Raw genomic sequence first — 21,219 nt, 5'->3', positions numbered from 1 at the left:
ACGGGCACACTCGGGCCAGACATCACTGTGTCGGCCCTGTGCAAGTGTCAGGGGCAATATCGTTGAGAAAACAAAAGTGACTTTCAATTCTGTTTTTAAATCATATTTTCCAAGATCAAAATCTTATTTCCCAAGCACTGCTGCTGAAAGCTAAGGTGAAAACCACCAATAATACCTCAATCCTCCCAGCTGCGGGTTTCTATCTTACTCAAGTCAGGGACATACATGGTGGCTGGTGTTGAGGACAGGGCCGAGGTCCATTACACGCTCTGGTGCCTGAGGTCACAGGACAGGGTCAGGGGCAAACCCTGAGGTTTTCCTGGACAGCTCCAAGGTCACCAGTCAGCGCCAGAGTTTCTAAGAAAACTTTAGATGCTTTTAGTCCCTTCCCAATCTATGATGCTGGGGGCTTTTGATGCACTACAGAGCAATTGCATTCAGCCAAAGGCCTGCATGACATCAGGTGTCACTGGATTAAAAGGATGCTGCCTTCAGGAAGCTGACAGTTGAGCAGGGAGCAGGAACACATGCAGGGGAAGCAGCAGCCATGATAAAACGGATGGGGCCGATGGAACAGGCATCCACTGAGCACTTACTATGCCGGCACTCTTCTAAACTCTTCTAAGCTCCCCATCTATGATCTTCTTTACCCTTAGGTCAGCTTGGGAGGTGGCTACTATTATCCCCCTCTTATAGATGTGGAAACAGAACTGGACCATGCCCTTGGCCACAGGCCCTAATATCAAGCGTCTGAATCCAACAACAGTGGCCAGCACTTGCAACTACGTTACTTGATGACAGTGAGGGCCCTGTTGGGGACCGACCTGGGGAGACAGGGTCTTTAGCGTCTCCATCTCCACCACGGGTTCCATAGGGGGGGTAGGGTGTGTGCTGCTCCCCAATCCTCAACATAGATTCCTTCAAGCAAGGCTGCCCTGAACGTGGACGAGGGCATGCCGGGGCTGGATGAGGGCTGAGATCCAGCCAGGGCTTGGCTCTCCTGGCCCAGAGGGGGCCCTGCTTACCACCAGGGCATTAGAAGAGAGCAACACCTAACCTAAGCCCTAACCTAAGCCCCTCACTCCTGCAGTGCACCTGCTGGCAGGACCCACACATACACCTCCTGGTGTAAGAGCATCTTTTTTATATCTTTTCTGGTGGTGTGGTTCAACTAGCTCCAAAAGGCAGACAGACCCAATGCATGGCCCTGGGTGGGGCTTCAGTCAAGCAGAAGGAGGCCTTCTTAGAAGAGCGCTGTAGCCAGGTAGCCTCCCCACCAGCCCTCTCTCTCTCCTCGCCACATTCCCGCCCCCCCCCCCAAAAAAAAACGCTTTACTTCTGACAGGCTGCTTCATTTTCCTCACACCAAAACTTTCTAATGCTAATTTTTCTTTCTTTATTTTATTGGCATGATGCAATTCTCCTTTCAACAACCCAGATCTCTGAAGTCCTGAGTCATCAAGGCAGGCACAGCAGGGGGGCCGATCTAGGGATCAAAGGGGTGGGAAGCCTGCTAATGGTCTGGCCAGCGGGATTTCCTTCCAGGGTCCCTGCTGGAGAGCCCTGCTACTTGGCCCCATGCCAGGCCAGACACAGGCATCTGGGCTCCTGCAGCCCCCACAAAGTTCTCCTTACTCCCTCTGTGCTGGGTTCTGGTGGATCCAGGTGACCAGCTCCCAGCTCTGCCACGGGCCAGCGCACAGCCAGGGCTTACTCTGTCAAACAGAGCCCCTCAGGGTGGGTAGGATATTAAATGAGCTAACTGGGGTTTCAACCAGGACTGGTGCCCCCAGGGGACACGGGGCAATGTTTGGCCATTACAACTATGAGGAGCATCTAGTGGTTTGAGGCCTGAGATGCTCTACATCCTGAAATGCCCAGGATGGCCGCTCCACAAAGAATGATCTGGGCCCTGATATCAATAGGCACAAAGTTGGGATCCCTGGGTGGCGCAGCGGTTTGGCGCCTGCCTTTGGCCCAGGGCGCGATCCTGGAGACCCGGGATCGAATCCCATGTCGGGCTCCCGGTGCATGGAGCCTGCTTCTCCCTCTGCCTGTGTCTCTGCCTCTCTCTCTCTCTCACTGTGTGCCTATCATAAAAAAAAAAAAAAAATAGGCACAAAGTTGAAACACTTAGAGATAATGGTCCTAATGACTTAGTCTTTACGAACAAGACCTAATCCCTGCTTGCTGTGCAAAGGATCTCATGGGTGCCTTACATACTCATCTAGGAAAAGCACAGAGGCCAACCTCCCCTCAAATGTTCATATGCATGACTTCTGGGAGGCTGGGATCATGGGGAGAAATTTTGCTTCTTTGTTCTATAAGATCATCATCCCTGAGTGATTGTTTTCATTTTACAAGTGCAAACATGAACAGCCAGTAGAGAAGGCTGATAGGCAAAGAGGCAAGGGGCATCAGGCTGGGAAAGGGAGCCCTCACTGGGGGGTCAGGGAAGACTCCAGGGGCTGCTGGCCTCCACCGAGGCAGAGAGAAGAGGTGCTGTGCCAGAGCTCCGAGGTACAGGTAGTGGAGCCGGATAGCAGGCAGGGCAGGGCAGGACGTGCACTCCCAGTGGACCCTGGACTTCACGCTCACCGTAGTCAGGTCATCACAGCCAGCTCTGATGGACACCTCCTCAAGGCCAGGCCATCTCAGGCTAGGAAAGTAAGACTCCCCAGGGCTCAGTCCACCATCCTGAGATTGGGATGGGGCATGTGAGAATGTCCACCTGGGCTCTCCCACAGACAGGCCTGCAGGAGATGGCTGCACCCCCCCAGGGCGAAGAAACACTGTGCTGTCCCCAAACACACACCTCTACTCCACCACTGCAAGGCCCTCCTCTCAGCGTGGAACCCCAGCCTGGCCGCTCTGGGTCTTTCTCACCGTTGCTCTTCAGCCCTGCTCCCAGGATACCCACAGTTACTTACACTCTGGAGCCAGACAGCCTGGGTTCAAATCCCGGCTCCAACTATTACTAGCTGTGTAACTAGTGATATCATCTCCCTGGGCCTCAGTATGCTCATCTGTAAAACAGGGGAAACAGGAGCAACACCTCACAGGGGCATCATGAAGATTAAACAAGCTCACCCTGCCCAGGAGGCATGGCAGCACGTGGGGAAGGTCTTCAGCTCTGAATGTAGGTTGTCTGGGTTCCAGATGTATAGCCTGAGACTCTCAGAGCTTCAGTTTCCATGTATAAACAGGAACCCCGGAGGCTGATGTGAGCATAAATGCACAAATACATCCAAGGGACTCTGCATGTGGGACTCTGCATCCATCGGATACCACAGACTGACCCTGCTTGGGTCCCCAAGCCTAGCAGCCACCAGAACACAAGGACAGTTTAAGTGCTTTCAGCTTCCCCACTCTCAAAGCAAGCCTCAGTCACAGGGCCATGACACATGAATCAACCAGAGCAAGAGATGGATGTCAGCCAAGTCACTGTTCCCCTTTCCAAAGGGGCAGCCCTGCCCCACCACCTCATAGCCCGCCAGCCCTAGACCCCACTGCAGATCCAAAGCAAACCACCACTCCTGCCCCAGGCCTCAGCCTGACAGTGCTACCTTCCTAAGAACCCCAGGACCAGGCTGGGGCTGGAGGGAAGGTTCCAGAAGGGTAGCCTTGGGAGCTAAAGCTGACAGGGGAGGTTTCAGGTCCAGGGCTTAGAAAGTATCAAAGGCCTCTGATGGAAGCCCATCAGGAGCTCCCGGCTGGCCAGCTGAGCCTGGCAGCCTCACGGGTAAGGCAGCAGGCCAGGAACCCTTGGGCCTGTGTCCACCCCTGAGGCTGGCTGTGCACACCATGTGCCACATAGGTCCACTGCACACACCATCTCGTCTGCCTCGGCAGTCCTGGAGGGGAGAGCAGTGTAAGTGTGATATGCCTGTCACGCAGAGGGCCAGAGACACACAGGGTCACAGGGGTGGAGGGTGGAAGTCTAAGCACAGCTCTTCCCTCTCCCCTTCCAATAAAGAAGAACCAACCAACTATGAGCAAAGTCATTCCCTCGCTCCTTCACTCGCTCATCTGCTCATCTAGCCAAAGAATATTTGCTGAGAAGCCAGGCCTCAATGTCCCCATCTGTAAACTGGACAGAGAAACGGTATGTCATTGGGCTGCACAGGGATCACCGATGTCACCACCTGGCACAGCACCTGGCAAAAGGAACACTCACAAGTTCTTGCCACCATGGTCACTATTGTGACAGACACCTGGCCCGGGTGACTCAGATCCCTGCACTCACAAAGCTTCCACTGGGGGCGATCCCAGACTCCCAGCTGGCAGCCAGTCTCCTGTCTCTCTGCAATGTGACCAGGGCGCTCTTGGCCTGACCATGCCCTGGTGAATCCAGCACCAACCTCGCCCTGACCTGTGGCTCCCACTCTGTAAAGTGATCCCGTCTCCACTTCAGTCTCCTACTCTCCAGTGGTGCACGCTGCTCAGGGAGAATGACACAGGCCACCCAGAATGTGCCCCAGGGGGTCTGGCCTCGCCCTCCTTGCTTACCTCTCCCCTTGTCGGTTCCCAGCCTTGGCCCCCACCCCCATCTCTGCCCGTCTCAATCCTGGGTCTGTCTAGAAGTGTCTCTCCTGCAAAGTCCTTCCTGAAAACACCTGCCCTTTTGACGGCACTTCCTCCTCCCTCCAAATAGCAAGACAAGACACAGACCTCTCTGACTTCTAGTGCATCAAAGTTTGTAGTGTACCCCAGTGTAAGTGAGCCCTGGGGACCGAAGACGAGATCTGACTCTGTAAGTGCCGTCCCTGGGAGCACTCACTTTGTAAGCACAGTACCAGGGAGCACTCACTGGCAAACGCAGTACCCGGGAGACTCCCTCTGCACACACAGTGTCTGGTACTCGACTCACAAACTTAGTGCCTGGTGCTTACTCTACAAATACTTGGCATTCACTTCCCAACACCAGTTCCCTGAACTCACTTGACAAATTCACAAAGGAATGTCTGCCAAACACCAGCAAACACTAAACTGATAAGCCCACTGATTCTTAACTAAGATGTTTCTGCAAGAGTCTGAAATAATTTTATATATATATCCGCTGGATGTGCATAGATTCACGGACATGCACACCCACGCTGGGGGCACACACCTGCCTTTGCTTCTTCGCTCAACTCTTTGCACACAGTAGGCAGTCAATAAATGTTACTGTAACCATGACTGCACTGCTCCATTCTTTGCAATACATTTGCTTAGCCTATTTTATTCTCTACCAGAGAGAAGACTGCAAACTTCCTGACCCACCACTAAGCTCAAACCAGGAACAAGAAGAGCTCATGGCATTTGCATTTCCTTTCCAGAGAAGCAAGACCTCCAGACCTTTGTGGCATCCCAGCAATTCTGGGGGGAGTCCTCATCATTCCACGGCCTCCTTTCTCCAGAACCCAGCTTCCCTGAGCTCAACGGCTGTCATATGAGAGGTGTGAGCTGCAGAGTGGCCAAACCTACCAACAGCTCAGCCTGGGACTCTCACCCTCTCCCCATCACCCATTCCGTGAGGCCCCCGAGGGCAGCCAGTGACACCACAAGAAGTAGCCAGGTGCCGAGTAGGCCAGAATCCCCCACCAGACTGATGAGAACAAGAAATAAGCCATGCTGCGTGAAGCCACCCAGATTTGGGGGCTGGTTGTTACAGCAGAGAGTGAACCTACCCCGACTGATGCCCAGCCCCATTCACACGGATGGCTCCACTGGCCCTTGGAGCCTCACGCTAGCATGTGCCACTGATCACATCCACCTGGCCCAGACAGTGAGCCAAAGAGGGGCCAGGCAGGCTGGGCCTGAGTTTCTCCAGATTGTACCTCCTGTCTGCAGCTTTTCCGGGCCTTTAAGAGCTTGGGACTGGCTCAAGACACCTGGAAAACAACCATAAGTTCCAGTGTTATCTTCCCTCTCCTGATGACCCCACCTGAGCTAGACCCAACCAGCCCAGGGACTGGAGAATCCAGCTCTTCTGCTTCCCTCCAAAGGGAGTTTACTCAGCCTAATCTGCTTATATGCTTTCTTGATATCATTTCTGATAGCAGCTTGAAAACAGCAGGAAAGCAAAAAAAAAGGAAGACTGAAGGCACAGGAAGGTTCTAGAAGGCACTGGAAGGTGCTGGGAGGCAGGAGTCCTGGGTGTGAATCCCGGTCTTGCTGCTGAGTCATTTGTAAGGGTCTCTGGGCAACATACTTCCCTTCACCACTTCCCCCGATCCCCACCAAAATGCCAGAGGCAAATTCAATAATTCACATGCTCTAGGTCCTCGGACCTTTGTAACTCAAAATGGACAAAGGCAGCTGGCTTTTAAGTTTTGTTTTATAATTTAAGAGTCTCTGACAGCACTGCTCCAAAGCTATTCGCTTTTGAGAGGGAGCTGGGCTAACTAACACACACACACACACACACACACACACACACACACACCCCAGAAGCACTAAAATGAAAGTTCCATGGGGTGGGGAGCTCCCTGTATGCCTAACACCTAACACTAGATTCTGGGTGTTCATAAATATTTTGAATAGATGATAACAGCTCCTAGAAAACAGGGGTAATAACAATTGCACAGCATTTACTAAATGCCAGCCACTTTACTAGGTGATTTCTAAGTATGATCCAGCCTCAGGGCCTTTGCACTTGCCACTCTCTCTGCCTGGGATGCTCTCACCCACTTCCCTGACTGCCATGTGCAAAGCAGCAAGGATGCCAGTCCCCAGGCTCTGAACCCCCAATCTACCTGCCTGCTTTGTTTCCCCTAGGACCTCTGTTACCACCAGCCAAATTTTGTATCTCCTTGTTTAGTGGTTTATTATCTTCATCCATCCCACCAACAGGCAGTTCTAGAGGGCAGGGTCTTGTTTTCTTCAAAGTGCCTAGAGCACTTTGTTGAATAAATGTGTGAATGAACTATCATGACTTACCTCACTTAACCTCACAGACATCAAGGCTAAAAGGAAATCCCCACAATCTGAATTTTTCAGGTAAATACAGACTGTTAGGCGGGTCACCTCCCAGCTAGGAAGCTGCAGGGTGGGGACTCCAGCTCATCTGTCTGACCACTCCACTGGGTCTGGCTGCTCCCCTGCAGCTACCACCCTGCACAGCCCAACACTGACACACCTGCACGTGGCAGGTATAACTGGCCACTGAACACAGGCACCAATGTCTGCACCAGAAATGTTTCCTCAGAGATCTCCTTTGCCTCAGTACACAGGGACACCACACACACACACACACACACATACACACACACACACAGGCCTCATCACCCTTCGGTTATGGCTCTGCTGATGTCAGCAAAGCTTCCTTTCAAATGGTGCACCGCCTCCCTCGGCGCCCCGTTGAACTCACTGGGTGCTTTGTCACCAGGGCCAGGAGTGGGGAAGAGACATTCTCACTTCCTCCCTTTCTCTACCACGGGGCGGGCAGCCTGGCTCCCATCCTGGGGAAGCAGGAAGTCTAGGGATAGACACGATGCTCTCAGGTGGAGCAGGAAACAGCCAGCCTGGGCCACACAGACTCTTGTCCTCGAGCCATAGGTCAGCGTGACTGCTCAGAGCACCCCCCTCACCTGTGGTGAGGGGCGGGGGCCAGGTCTCTACACCGTGGCTCGTGGCTGGTGACTTGAAGCCAGATGGAAGTAGGGCTGTAGGCAGCAATGACCCCAGGCAACACTCCCTTTCCCCCTCTGAGGGAAAGTCAGCTCCTCCTTGCAAAGATTTCTGGGACTAAATATTTGAACACCCACCAAAGAAGCAAAACACATCCAAAAAATCAAAACGGGAACAACTCCACTGAATAAAAATGGCAAGTGTCTTGTTTCAAACGGCAAAAAATTGGGTCTATCCTCAATGTCCAACAACAGAAGATGGTCTACCAGCATCATGTCGCACTTCAACAACAGAGCACTACACAACCGTGACAAAGAATCAGGCAGCTGTGCATGCACAGATCTGTAATCATCTCCAAAAAATGCTGTCCAGTGACCAATCACAGCCTACAACGGTATGTAAACGCCCAGAATGATCAGCAAGGATACATAAGAAATGAGGAACAGGGTGAGCCTACAAAGAGGCGAACCAGGGGACTAGGGGGGCCTGAAAACTCGTTTTTTCCTGATATGCCTTGTACCATCTGCATTTGATGCGCACATTATTGTTGCAATTAAAAAAAGAGAGCTTTGTGGGGTGTTTTGTTTTGTTTTTTTAAAGAAACTAGACTGCGTTCCTGAGGAGCCTTCCTTAAATTGCTTTCAACAATCTCAATGCCTTCAAATACACCAGATCTGCTAAGTACCCCTAACTTTCCCAAGCGCACTGCTCATCGAAGGAGACTTTTCTCTGGAGACTGCCCACTTTTAAATAGCAACAGTCCTTTCTACTTGTGCAGAATTTCAAGAAGCTCTCTTGGGGCAATTAAGAAAACGCAAATTGGAATATTGGCCCCTGCTCACATTCCTACCCTATGCTGGCTGTCCTACTAGGTAGGACTCTGAATAATCTCCAAAACTTACAGAAACTCTACAAATGAGGTAGGATTCCACCATCCCCCAGATGGAAAGAAAGCAAGGCCCACCAAGGGAAAGCAACGTGCTAAATAAAAGTCACACAGCCAGGAAATCACAACCTCAGAATTAAGACCCAGCTCCATGTGACAGCAAAGCCCAGGCTGGTTCTGCCCCTTGGTGGGGACGCCCTAAACCATATCACATTGCCTCACTTAATCTCATTTAATCCTTTAATCGAAGGCATAATTCAACCACCTCAAATGTCTATTCCACCAAAACACCACGAGGGTGCCATCCACGTGGTCTAAGCCTGGCCGGCCTGGAGAAGAAGCCACCCTGGTTCCCCAAGGCTGGCCATAAGGAACCGTGAGACAGCTTGGGGTCTCAGGACAACACACCGCCAGGCTACCCTAATGCCCTCTCCCACTGCCAGGAGAGTCGGCGGGTGCAGGAGCAGGAAGTGCCAAGCCAGAAACCACTTGTAGGCCAAGGAGCCCAAGCCAGTAGCACACGCCTGTCTCCATCGCCAGTTTGGCAGCAAAGCCCAGCCACACGCCATGAAACCGTCCACCTGGACTGGCACGATTTTGCTCATGGCCAGAGAGAGCACCTCCACATGTACTAGGCAAATGGCAGCATCAAAACTTACTCCCTCCTTAAAATGCATTTATTTATTATAACCTGAGAAAGGCAGAACATGTTTGCTGTTTACGGAGAATTTAGATTTTTTTTCCTCCTCTCTGTCTCCGGCCCCACCCCTCCACTGCTCCAATCAGACATGTTACCCGGGAAACAAACTTGATAGACTCCAAAATCTTATGACAAATGGTACTGCAAGAAAAAAAAAAAATTATTTCTGTTTACTCACTGCCACAGAAAACATCAAATAAGCCAAAGGCGGGAAGGATGGACAGAAAGGAGTGGGGCAAGTGACAAAGTGGAAAAAAACCGAACACGCGTGCGCATGCACACGCAGACATGTCCCCGTGGGACCTGTGACTACCCTGGAGGACACAGACTTTAATTCTCAGGCGGGAACCACACTGTGGGGATGGGCTCTCCATTCAGCACTGAACACCCAGCAGGTGCTTAGTTAACAAAATCCTCCAGGTTCAGAAGGTTGCTGTCCCCGAGAGAACATCCGACTCTAGAGACCGACAAGGACTGAGGCGACTTCGCTTTTCCTCACCATGATAAAAAGCCCAGAAACATTGCAATCGGGGCTGCAGCATGGAGAAAATTTAAAAACAAGTCACTGAGGAATTAAGGCTTGAAAAGAAAGAAGGCCACTGTCACCTGAGCTCCAGTCCCCGACCTGTTTGGTCAAGGAATAAACGACTTTTCGGGCTGGACCCACCATTCTGAGCTGCCATGTGCTGCATGTAATAAAATAAGGTGAAAGAAAAGGTAGGCAGCTTATTTGTGCTTCTTCGGTGCAGAGAAACAAAGCACGCAGACAAAAGCCCTCTTCCAGCGGACAAACATGTCTAGCAGGTGATCAAATTCAACCCACACATGAGAACAGCAAAATGGATTCTGGTCTTGGGGACTCGGCTGCTTCTGCAGAACTCCTGGCCCTTGGCTACAACCCACACTACAGTCAGCAGCCACGAAAAGCCCAAGGAGGCTGGGGGAATGAGAAGTCTGGATGCAAAAGGGGAATGAGGCACCACGTCTAGGCCGTGGTCTGGGCAGGCCTGCAGGTGTGGTCGTGTGTACCCCGGGGAGGAGGCCGACGCCTCCCCATCACCCCTCACGTGTCAGCCAGGTCACTGTAGCCTTTGTGTTTCCTTCTTTGTTTATGAGCACTGGGGATCCAAAGTCTCGAGCAGAGTGCATCAGGCCCAGCGCTGTCACAGGCCGCGTCAGGCACTCTGCTGGCTCTGCAAGGATTTAATCAGTAACTGGCCCGGGAGACTGGCACAGGGGCAAGCTCCAACCTGACCCCACAGAGGCCAAAGTTTACGGCCAGGCCAGGGGGCTACGAGGCCAGCCCCCAAAGGCCCCAGACGGAGCCCATCCCCCCAGCGGGGAATCAACTGAGGTCCACCTGGGAGGGTGTACCCAGCTGGAGCAGCCTACCGGGGCGGGCTGGGAGCTCCCCATGTGCTTGCACCCTAGCCTGATGCAGCTGTGGTCCTGGAAGCCTTTATCTCTGACAACGATCCAGTTAATTGGATCAGTGTAGACAGACTCCAAAGATGGTTTGGGCAGGAGTGTATTTGGTTTGTTTATCGGTTTGAATCCAGATCAATCACTCTGAGCCTTGTTCCCGAAGCCCACACAATTAACTAGATAATTACCAGATGGTTCTGAGCTGGGCTGTGCAGACGGGTTAATACATGGATGATGTACATTTCATGGAACGATAAGGCCTGATAAGGAACATACCGGATCTATCGGCAGCTTGAGGCTGGGCCAGGGGACTCTGCAAAGCCACTGGGCTGCCCAGGGCTTCTGTTGTAGTGAACTACACTCAAATTCACCTTTGTTTCATTTGGGCTAATATTTCTCAACAGTGTGCTTGGGCCACAGTATAAAATGCAGACAGATTACATAATGCCCAGGCCTCAGGGAAGCCCTTCAGGGGCTGCTTTGCTTCCCCAGAGCCTGGACACCAACCAGGTGTCTCATGATGGGACAAGGGCCCTGGTGCAGTTCCAACCCCACCTCTGCCCTGGAGGCCACCGCCACAGCCGGGACTGCCCTCAGCAACCCCCTCCACACTCACAGGGGCTGGCACAGAGAGCACCTGTGCCCCCGGGGGAGCCCACTATCGCAAAATCCAAGGACACCCCCTGCTCAGAGGGGTTGGTGGCCACAGGCAGAGGAAGGCAGATTTGCCAGCCCACTGGACACTTGCTCATAGCTCCTCCTTCCACATTTCCAACACCAGAACAGGGTTCTGCTGAGACAAATCTGCTCCACGGATGGCCCTCAGTCCCCCGTCCTGAAAATCACAGCTCCTCTCCAGAGAGGCCCAAGCCATGAAGGTGCCACCCACCTCAGTGGGTGAAGGTGGTGCCGGGGCCTCTCGCTGCTTAAGAAACCAGTGGCCAGCCTCAGTCTCTGTTCTCTTCCTCTCTCTCTCCTATATACCTCTTGAGCAATCAGAGTAAGTTGGGGGCGGGGGGGGGGGGGGCTCCAAGGCTGGCTTCCCCCAGACCACAGCCAGCAGCAGCAACAGCAGCAGCGCACACTCGGGGCTTCTCCCATGGAGGGTCCCTGTGCCTCTCAACAACTTCCTCCCTCTCCCAGCTCCCCTTCATGTTGGGGGGAGAAGGGTGGTGGTGGCCAGAAAAACAACAACGCACCCCTCTCCCCAAAGCAGGGGAAAATTCTGAAGCCAGAACTGGGGGCTCCTGATCCCAGGCAGGGAACTACTGAGGGCACTGCTTCCTCCCTGAAACACTGCGTGCTGGTGAATTCTCTAAGGTTCTCCCTCCATCAAACGAAAAGCCAAACGCCAAGGCCTGTGGCTCCGGACGGGTTTAAGAACATGTATGAGCCTGAACCCGGGACAGACCGCTTCGCGGCAACCAGCGATCCTCCCTGAGGAAGAAGTCTTTGCAGATACTGCACCAACCTGCCCACAGGAAAGAAAAAAAAAAAAAAAAATAGGTGTTCTGAGCACGTCGGACCCAAAATTCAGAATAAGAGTCCTCGTGTGCTTCAATGCTTTCGGTAGGGGGGAGTGGTTTCAATGAGTAGGGCTTCTTCTGCTAACTTTTCCCCCTCCCCATTCCTTGGAGTGTATGTCACGGCCTGTGACATACTGCCAAGGGAACATGGATCCCGGGGAAATGTCTACACACGCTACACGTTTGTGACATGCCATGTAAGCGACACCCTGTTTCCTGGCTGGGTTTTCTTGGCACAGGTGTGGGCAGGCATTGGATTCTGCTGCCACCACCACCACCGCCACCGCCGCCACCACCACCACCACCACCACCACCACCCCTCCAACAACTGTGCTTAGTAAACAGGATCACGGCCACTCCAGGGGGAGTGTGCATTCTGGGGAAGACCTGCCAGCCATCCGGGGGACGGGATCCCCTCGGCAAGGCTCAGGCCCGAGCAGAGCTGGTGCTTTAAACTGTCCTTGTTGCAAAACACAAAGCATCCTGCTCAGGCTCCTGCCGGCCACCCCCCATCCCCTGCGACCCCACCACCGCTGTCTTCCACCTTGCAGACTGGATTTCAGAAACACAGGATGACTTCTCTCCTTCTCATCCAGCGGACCCAGTCCCAGCCATATATTCGAAACAATAACAATAACAAAATAAACCCGGCAGCAGAGCGCACGTATACACACACTCCAGACAATGCGAGAGCCGGGCCCCACAGGCCAGCTTCCACTCCAGAACTTGGCCGCCCCTCGGCGGGGAGGGGGGTCCGGGACCCCTGCCCTCCCCTGCCCTCCCCTCCCCACCTCCCAGCCTCTCAACGTGCCCAAGAGATTTTTCACAGAAAGGGAAGCAGCCGGTCTTGCCTCCCAGCCTGGGCAGGAAAAAGGCAGTGGAGCCCAGAAAGGGACGGGCTTCTGGAAATCCTCTGGGTTTGGGGGTTTCGAGGTTGTTAGGTTTTCCTTCTTTATTTGCGGGCTTGTTTCGTGCCCCCCCCCGCCCCCGGCGCAGGTCGAGACGGGCCCCGCGGGCCTTGGGCGAGCCCCCCGGGCCCGGGCTGCGGCGGGCCGGGTGCTGTGCAGAGTTCGAGGTCCGGGTCCCCGAGCGCGGGGGGCGCGGGGGGCGCGGGGGGCGCGGGGGGCGCGGGCGGGGGGCGCGGGGGCTCCGGGGGCGCGGGGGGCCGGCGCGCGGGGCGACTCACCGTGGCGGACGCCAGGCTGTTGTCGGCCAGCGTTAGGTGGTGCGGCTCCCAGCGCCTCAGGAATTTCGAGGTGAGGATCTTGCTGAGGAAGGTCCGCGGGTGCCGGATGACACAGACCTGGATGTCGCCCTCCTGCAGCAGCTTGTACCTCATCCCGTTGCACAGCAGGAGGGCCCGGCGGCACGGCACGGCGCCCGGCTTGGCGCCCTCGGGGGCCGGCACGTCGCCCCCCAGCAGCGGCTTGGTCTCCTCGATCTGCCGGGGGTCGCCGCCGCCGCCCGCGCTGCTGGTCAGATCCATGGCCGGCCGGGCCGGGCCGGGGGCGGGCAGAGGGGGCTGGCCGGGGCTGCCGGGGCGGCGGGGCCCCCGCGCGGCGGCCCGCACCCCCCCACCGCCCAGGAAGGTGGGGGGCGTGGGGCTGGGGGCGGCGGGCGGCGGGCAGCGGAGGGCGGCGGCGGCGGGGGGCGGCGGGGAGCGGCGGGCGGCGGGCGCTTCCTCGCGGCTCCGCTTCCTCCTAGCTCGTCGGGTGCATGGTCGCGGCGGCGGCGGCGGCGGCGGCGGCGGCGGCGGCGGCGGCGGGGGCCGGGGCGGGGGCCGGGGCGGGGGCCGGGGCCGGGGCGGCGGGGGCCGGGGCGGCGGCGGGCGTGTCTCGGCCCCGCCGCGCGCTCGTGTGTACAGTACGTGTGTCTGGGCGGCCGTCCGCGGGCGAGTGTGCGGCGGGGGCCGCGGGGGCCGGCTCAGTTGAGAGATTGCAGAAGCCGCTCGGCGCCCGCGCGATTGGTCCCCGCGGGGTCATGTGCCCGCCCCTCTGACGTCAATGGCGGCAACGGCGGCGGCCGCCGCGGCTCCGGCCTCTCGCAGGCGGGGTCGGCCGCCGGGCCCGGCCGCGAGGGCCCGAGGGCGGCCCGACGGGAGGGGCGGCCCCCGGGGAGGGGGCGGCGGCGGACGAGCCCCCGCGGCCCCGGCCTGCCCCGCCCCGAGCGCGGGGGTGGGCGGGGGCCGCGGGGGCGGGGCGCGTGACGTCACGGCCAGCCGCGCCCCCGCGGGTGCCCGGGCGGGGGCCGGGGCGGGGGCCGGGGCCGGGGCCGGGGCCGGGGCTCGGCGGGTGCGGAGCGGAGCGGCCCTCCCCGGGCGGCCAGGACCCGGACGGCCAGCGCCCCGGGACGCACGGACGCGGCGGCCCGAGGTGCGGCCAGGTGCAAGCCCGGGGCGGGCGGCGGGACTGCGCGGCCCCCGACACCCCTCCACGCCCAGGCTGTCCACCTGGCTGGCTACAGGGGGCCAAGGCCACGGATGGTTCCTCCAACTGAGACTGTCCTCTCAGTCATCCGGACAATGAGCTCCCGCTGCTGTCTCAGCCGGCGAGACCCCGCCAGCGCCCCCCCACCCCCACCCCCCACCCCCCCCGCCTCTTTACAGAGGTCCGCGGGGCCCTGGGCCTTGTGGTCCCCAGGCGGCCCGGGGAGGGACAGACTGCACCCCCCCCCCGCGAGTCTGACCCCACGCTAGGGACCTACACAACGGAGTCCTCTGCCTGCGCCAGCAGCGCCAGCTCTTTGCCTCTCCCCTCAGACCAGGCCCCGCACGAGGCTGGGAGAGAACCCTACTGGAAGCACCCTGGTGTCACCGAGGACCTCCAACTCTGCAACAAGGACATGTCCTTTCTGTCTTCGGGAGAGGCACCTAAAGCCACCCAGCAAATGCTCAGCTTCCCCGCCAGGCTTTCTCACAGCCACACACGTCTGCAGTTAATACCATTGAAACCCCCAGATGTTTGCCTTTTTTGTTAAGTGAAGGTGCCTCCGTAGTGAATATGTGAGCGTGTGAGTGTGTATTGAATTGCACGGTGAATGCTGGCAGTTGGCCCACAGCATCCCTGTCGGGGGAATTAGACCCCCACCCCCCACCCCTCTCCCAAGAACAGACAAGATGGAGGGGCTCCTGGCAAGGATCCGATCCCTGGGCCTGGCCGGGGCTGCAGTGGGGGTGGGGAGGCACATAGGGCCTGTGTCTGGAGAGGGGTAGAGCTGTTCTCTCCTCCTGGCCCCCTGCGGAGGCAGTTAGGTGAGAAAATGGGGAATTGGTCAACCCTCCACCATTTGCTGGCAAATTCTGATCTTCGAACTCTAAAGTTTACAGCCTTGAGAAAATAAGCAAGAAAGGGTCAAGCCCACACCCCCACCTCATGATATAGATGTGGTTTCAGGGCATGATTGTGACCAAAACCTCCAGGCCATTAAGGGGTGGGGTTAGGCCAGTTGTTCAACCCTTTATTGAGCTCTTCCTGTATGTTAAGTGCTCTGCATGCATACAATTGCTCCTGCTCAGAGCAACCACAATCTAGGTGCCATCACCATCCCCTCTGGCAGGTGAGGGTACAGAGAGGCTGAGTAACTTGCCAGGTGCATTTAGCTCATCAGGCTGAGTCTAGGACAATGTAAAGGCAATGACCACGCTGTGCTTAGGCTACAGGAAAAGAGAGGGGACACCTGATCCAGCTATACTGTGGCCCCGGGGTACATGTACTGACTCCAGGAGGTCTTCAGGAATCAGGTAAAGAAGGGAAAAGGTGCTTCTGGAAGAGGGGATGGCACATACAAAGGTAAGAAGTCGGATAACACTCAGCCTGTCCAGGAAACTACATGCATTTGACAAGGCTTGCAAAGTGCCCCAGGCTTGCAGGGCAGAAGGCTAAAAGGTGACCTGGGGCTGAGTGCCCTGAAATGGGACCAGACCAAGAGCAGTGGAAAGCCGCCACATGGACCATACAAGGGAGTGGGTTGTGGATATCACCTTCATCAGGTCACTGGCCACAGCATGACATGGTCAAGGTTTGCAGAGGAGCAACCTGGAGACAGGGAAGTCAGTGAGGAGGCTGTCAGAGTACCCAGGAGGGAGATGATGGGGGCCAACGTGGAGTCACGGGGTAGGATGGCTCAGAGCAGCTGCTGTCCACTTTAGGGACATCCGCAGACCCTCCTCTCCCCATCCAGGGGGCAAACTCCAGCAGGATGAGATTTACCGGGGAGCAAAAATCCCTGATTTCTTCTAGGACCATTCCAGACATCCTCAGCTGCTGCTTGGGTTCGGTGGTTGATTTGTAAACGTTACATAGGCTTATCACGGTAACAATGAGCAGCATGCCAAGTGCCAGGTACCATGCCAGAGCTTTCATGTTTGTTCTTTCTCCCCCAGGGAGCCCAGAAGACACAAATCATTATCATCCCCCTCTTAAAGGTGAGGAAGTTAAGGCTCAGAGATGATCAGACACCTGGTGGGAATCCAGCCAAGGTGTGAACCCATAATTCCGTTTGACCTAAAATTCCATGCTTTCCCTCCACTCCTTCTTTGTAATGTTTCCCTGTGCAGGTGCTCAGGGGAAAAGTGTTGAATTGATGTCATCTTTAAATACTACTTCTTGGTTTTAGTTTGAAGTGAGTGACACGGAGCCCCCAAGATGCTGCAAGAAGAGTTCCATGAAGGCAGAAGCTGGCAGTTCCTGGCTCACGGCAGAGCTAGCTTAGCGCCTGCACGTGATCAGGCTTAACAAGTATGCAGTGATTGATCAATTGATAGTCACACTCACCTATTCCCCAGTGCTTAGGAATGTGCACGCAATAGGACCGGGTCCGTACACTGGGCAGCGTTGGGACTCGGTGGGTGCTTTGCAGAGCACCTTGCCTCCCACTGTCCCAGGTTCCTGACCTAAAAACCAATGAGTCTAACTGCCAGATTCCATCAGAAGCCCCCCTCAACACCGCTCCCCCCAGCTCCCCAACCTCTGTAGGAGACATAGGCCCAACAAATTTCCATGGATGGATCATGTGCCCTAGTGGTCCTTAAAGCCACCAGACCCAAACTCTCCAAAGAACAAGCGAGGCCCTTCCTGGGCCACATGGGTGGAGAGCCCACTCTGTGGCAAGCACAGTTCTAGGAGCTGAGGTTGCAGTGAACGGCAATAAACTGCCCTCATGCGCTCACATCTCCCCTCCCAGGTGCCTGAAGTCTCCCCTTGAGCTAAGAGGGAAAGACAGAGCTGGCTGCCCACAAAGGAATGTGATGAAGTAGCAAAGTCCCTGGTGGGGGAGGAGAACATGGGGCTGATGGCCAGTCCTAGGAGAGGTCCACCTCAGCCCCCTCCTCTATCACTCCTGCCCCTCCTGGGAGACATGCCTGTAGCTGGGTGGTCTCTTCCTTGGGGTGGTCTCCAGTGGAGATCCCCACCAGCCTTTGCATAGCCCCTTTCTTCTCCTCGCCAGCATGAATGGTGCACAAACCCAACACCCTGTACCCTCTAAGAGGGCAGGGTTCATTCCAGTTTTGCCCATTACTGTGCCCAGTGGTTTACTAGTAAACGTTTAACAGTCAACTTACTGAAAGACGAGAATCTGATTTAGAGCATTTGACTTCCCTGGTGTAAATATTCCCAACATGGCAGTCTTCAAGCTACCAAAGTGCATCACTGAACAAGGAGCTGGGAAGAGATGCATCCATCCCATCATAGTGTATGTCCACATACAGACACAATATCCCAGGGGTCACACCAGCAAACCATGGCTGAGGGGCCAGATTCAGCTCGTGCCTGGCAAAGCATAAAATACCATCTGGCCCTTACAACAGAAAAAATTGGAGAGCCCTGCAATAGGCATAACCTTCAGAACAGAGATACTAATAAAATATAATAGAATGATTAGGAAATGATGAGGTTTAGTACCTTTTAAAAATATAATTTAGGGGCACCTGGATGGCTCAGTGGTTGAGCGTCTCCCTTTGGCTCAGTGTGTGATCCCGGTGTCCTGGGATCAGGTCCCACATCAGGCTCCCTGCAGGGAGCCTGCTTCTCCCTCTGCCTGTGTCTCTCTCTGCCTCTCTGTGTCTCTCATGAATAAATAAATAAAATATTTAAATATACATAAAAAATTTAATTGTAACATTATATAACATAAGCCTGTTTAGTAGCTGTTTGACAACCAACTTGAAAAATTTCTGAGAAACCAACAACCGGCTCTCATGAGCCAGTATAGGGTCAACTCCAAAATGCCCGTGTCTCTAGGGTCCAGCCCAGAGGAGCTACATAGTGATTACTGGTTGACTGGTTCAAAATCAATACCAATATTCAAACTACTAGGCCACACTGCCCTGCTCCATTCTTTCAATTCCATTAAACACCTATCTAGTTGTGCCTCCAGAGTGCCAAGGACTTTGCTAGATAAAGTTAGTTCTCCTTGGATACGTTCCAAGATCCCCAGTGGATGCCTGAAAACACAGATAGTACCAAACCCTATATGGACTGTTTTTTCCTATACACAGATATCAATGATAAAAGTTTAAAAATTAGGCACAGTAAGAGATTAACAACAATGACTAATAATAACATAACAATATAGTGTAATAAAAGTTATGTGAATGTGGTCTCTCAAAATAGCTTGTTGTACCATACTCACCCTTTTTGTGATAATAAGAGATAATAAAATGCCTACATGAGATGAGATGAAGTGAGGTGAATCACATAGACATGTGCTATAGCGTTGGGCTACTTCTGAACTTTTTTTTTTTTTTTAATTTTATTTGAGAAAGAGGGAGAGCACAGATGGAGAAGGAGAGGGAGAAGCAGGCTCTCCACTCAGCAGAGAGCCTGACGTGGGACTAGATCCCAGGACCCTGAAATCATGACCTGAGCTGAAGGCAGAAGCTCCACCAGCTGAGCCACCCAGGTGCCCCTACTGTTGATCCTCTGAAAAGATGTCAGAAGGAGGATCATCTGCTTCTAGACAGGGTAATCTCGAGGGTGATCTCAAGTAACGAAGCACGGATAAGGAGGACTTCTGTACTGCAGATCCACTCACACAAGATACTGCCCTCCCAGGGCTCATAGGTGAATGGGGGGAACCTGACACCCCTCCCTTCCAACCACCTGCCCCCCAAAAAAAAAGTATTCCAGGAGAAAAAAAAGCTCTCTGCCATTCCCTTTCCCAGCTGTGTATATTTTATTGATTTATTATAAAGTGGGGTCCTAACTGAGCCTTTTTCCAGGTCGTAGACATTAAATGAGATCATCAGCATTGGGCTCACAGCCTGGCACAGAGCAGGTGCCCTGGATCCGCGGTAGCCACCTGGCATGGCTACTGTCAGTTTAGAACCGCGCTGACCCGGCCCCGAGCGCTGGCTTTCCATCTATTCCACTCGTCCAGACCTTCCCCACTTGCCCAGTGACTGGCACACTCTCACGAGAGCATCTCTGCAGGGTTTCCAGCCTTGGCACTAGTCATGTTTGGGGCCGGACAGTCCTTCCTGGCAGGCAGCTGTTCTGTGCACCCTGAGGTACTTAGCAGCATCCCTGGCCTCTACCCACACACACTAGTAGCAGCCACAGGCTGTGACAACCAGAATGTCTCCAGACAGTGCCTCGTGTCACCTAGAAGGCTAAATGACCCCCCAGTTGAGAACCTCTGGCTTGAAAGAAGATGTTTTCCCGCCCTGCAGCCGGTACCTGCTGCTTCCCAGGCCTCCTGTGGGCTGCCGTCTGCGGGAGCTCATATTGTCCACGCCCAGGCAATCCATGTTCCTCCTCAGATGCCACTTCCCCAGGGGCTGGAGCAGACACAGCTGGCTTCCTCAGGCTGTCAAGGAACACGGGGACCCACAGGATAGAAGAAGTTGCAACCTGTTTGAAGTCGTGTTTTTGGAGCCTCTTTAATGGCATGAGCCCATGCCTGTAATAAAATGCCAAGCACCAAAAGCAGGCAAGAAAATTGTTCTTAAGTGGTCCCAATTTCACACCTACCCATGGCGCTATTTCTTTTGGGGGAACTCTCCGGAAGCTTCGTCTGAAAACTCCGTCTCAAAATTACATCAGCCAGGAGAGCATTCCCAAACCTCATTTTTAACAGGCATGAGACACCAACATAATGGAACACACACTCCATCCTGGTGGCATTTAATGTACTGATCAAATAATAAAATGTGCTTATTCTTCTGCTCTGAGGAGAGGAGTCGTGTTTTCATCCTCAAGTTGATGAACATCCTCCTCCCTCTCCTCTTCTGAGCTGATGTGAAGTCAGCTTATTTTCTAGGCTCATGGTGGGGGGCTGGGAGCAGGTTTCCTCTTCAGCAGTGTGTGATACTGGGTAGCTGAATGATTACTGCACATACCCCCCCAAACTTCTCTGCTTTCAGAGGGCAAAGCTGAGCACCAAAGGAACATGAAGTACCATCCTCTTCCCCCTCCTCTCCTCGCTTTCACTAAATAATTATGTCTGAGGTTAATAAAAAGTATTACAGAGGATCGAGTGTTTACCTGGAACTAATATTTCTTTTTTTTTTTTTTAATTTCATTTATTTCTTCATGAGAGACACAGAGAGGGGGTAGAGACTCAGGCAGAGGGAGAAGCAGGCTCCACGCAGGGAGCCCGACGTGGGACTCGATCCCAGGTCTCCAGGACCACGCCCTGCGCCGAAGGCGGCGCTAAACCGCTGAGCCACCCCGGCTGCCTGGAACTACTATTTCTAACACACAATCAGCCGATTGATTGATTGAGTTACCCACGCACAACAGAACCTTAATAGCAGTTATCTCTGGAGTGACGGATCACAGGTCATTTTTTCCACTGCTTAAATCCATGTTATTGAAGTATAATTTACATGAAATAAAACACACCCACTTCAAGGGAACAGGTTGATAAGTGTCAAAGAATGTCTACACCCATGTAACCACCATCTCCATCAAGATAGCAGCACAGGACATTCCCACAACCCCAGAAAAGTCTCTTTGTGGCTCCTCTACGGCGGACCCCAGCCACCCACTTCTGGTCCCAGGCAGCCCCTGCTCTGCCTTCTGTCACTAGAGATAGTTTTACCCCTCCTTGAGCTTCATATAAAGAGAGTC

At 54.4% G+C, this 21,219-nt stretch overlaps 1 protein-coding gene and 2 long non-coding RNA genes across 6 annotated transcripts in view; 1 reads left to right on the top strand and 2 right to left on the bottom strand.

The window, feature by feature from the left end:
* The window catches only part of CMIP (c-Maf inducing protein), a 231,038-nt gene extending 217,389 nt beyond the window's left edge, over positions 1-13,649 (bottom strand). Inside the window, exon 1 of the mRNA XM_077890964.1 lies at positions 13,335-13,649. Coding sequence (XP_077747090.1) covers positions 13,335-13,634 — 300 coding nt within the window. The 5' untranslated portion in view covers positions 13,635-13,649. The remainder of the gene's footprint in view (positions 1-13,334) is intronic.
* On the bottom strand, positions 1,386-3,980 carry LOC144310221 (uncharacterized). Of its 2 annotated transcripts, XR_013375923.1 has the most exons (5): positions 3,567-3,980; positions 3,091-3,218; positions 2,816-2,901; positions 2,599-2,697; positions 1,386-2,090 (listed from the first exon to the last, which is right to left on the bottom strand). It is a non-coding gene; the product is annotated as an uncharacterized LOC144310221 (long non-coding RNA). The 2 variants fall into 2 exon arrangements; XR_013375922.1 differs by having other exon boundaries at positions 3,091-3,980.
* LOC144310222 (uncharacterized) lies at positions 13,307-20,311 on the top strand. 3 transcript variants are annotated; one of them, XR_013375925.1, is made up of 6 exons: positions 13,307-13,404; positions 14,907-15,081; positions 16,530-16,571; positions 16,763-16,884; positions 18,912-19,209; positions 19,368-20,311. It is a non-coding gene; the product is annotated as an uncharacterized LOC144310222 (long non-coding RNA). The 3 variants fall into 3 exon arrangements; XR_013375924.1 differs by having other exon boundaries at positions 16,530-16,625; XR_013375926.1 differs by having other exon boundaries at positions 16,530-16,625; positions 18,908-19,209.
* Positions 20,312-21,219: the final 908 nt, after the last annotated feature.

This window comes from Canis aureus, chromosome 3, assembly GCF_053574225.1.
Source record: "Canis aureus isolate CA01 chromosome 3, VMU_Caureus_v.1.0, whole genome shotgun sequence".
Lineage (NCBI taxonomy): Eukaryota > Metazoa > Chordata > Mammalia > Carnivora > Canidae > Canis > Canis aureus.
The sequence above is the reverse complement of the archived record's forward strand: the minus strand, read 5'-3'. Positions and strand labels throughout refer to the sequence as shown.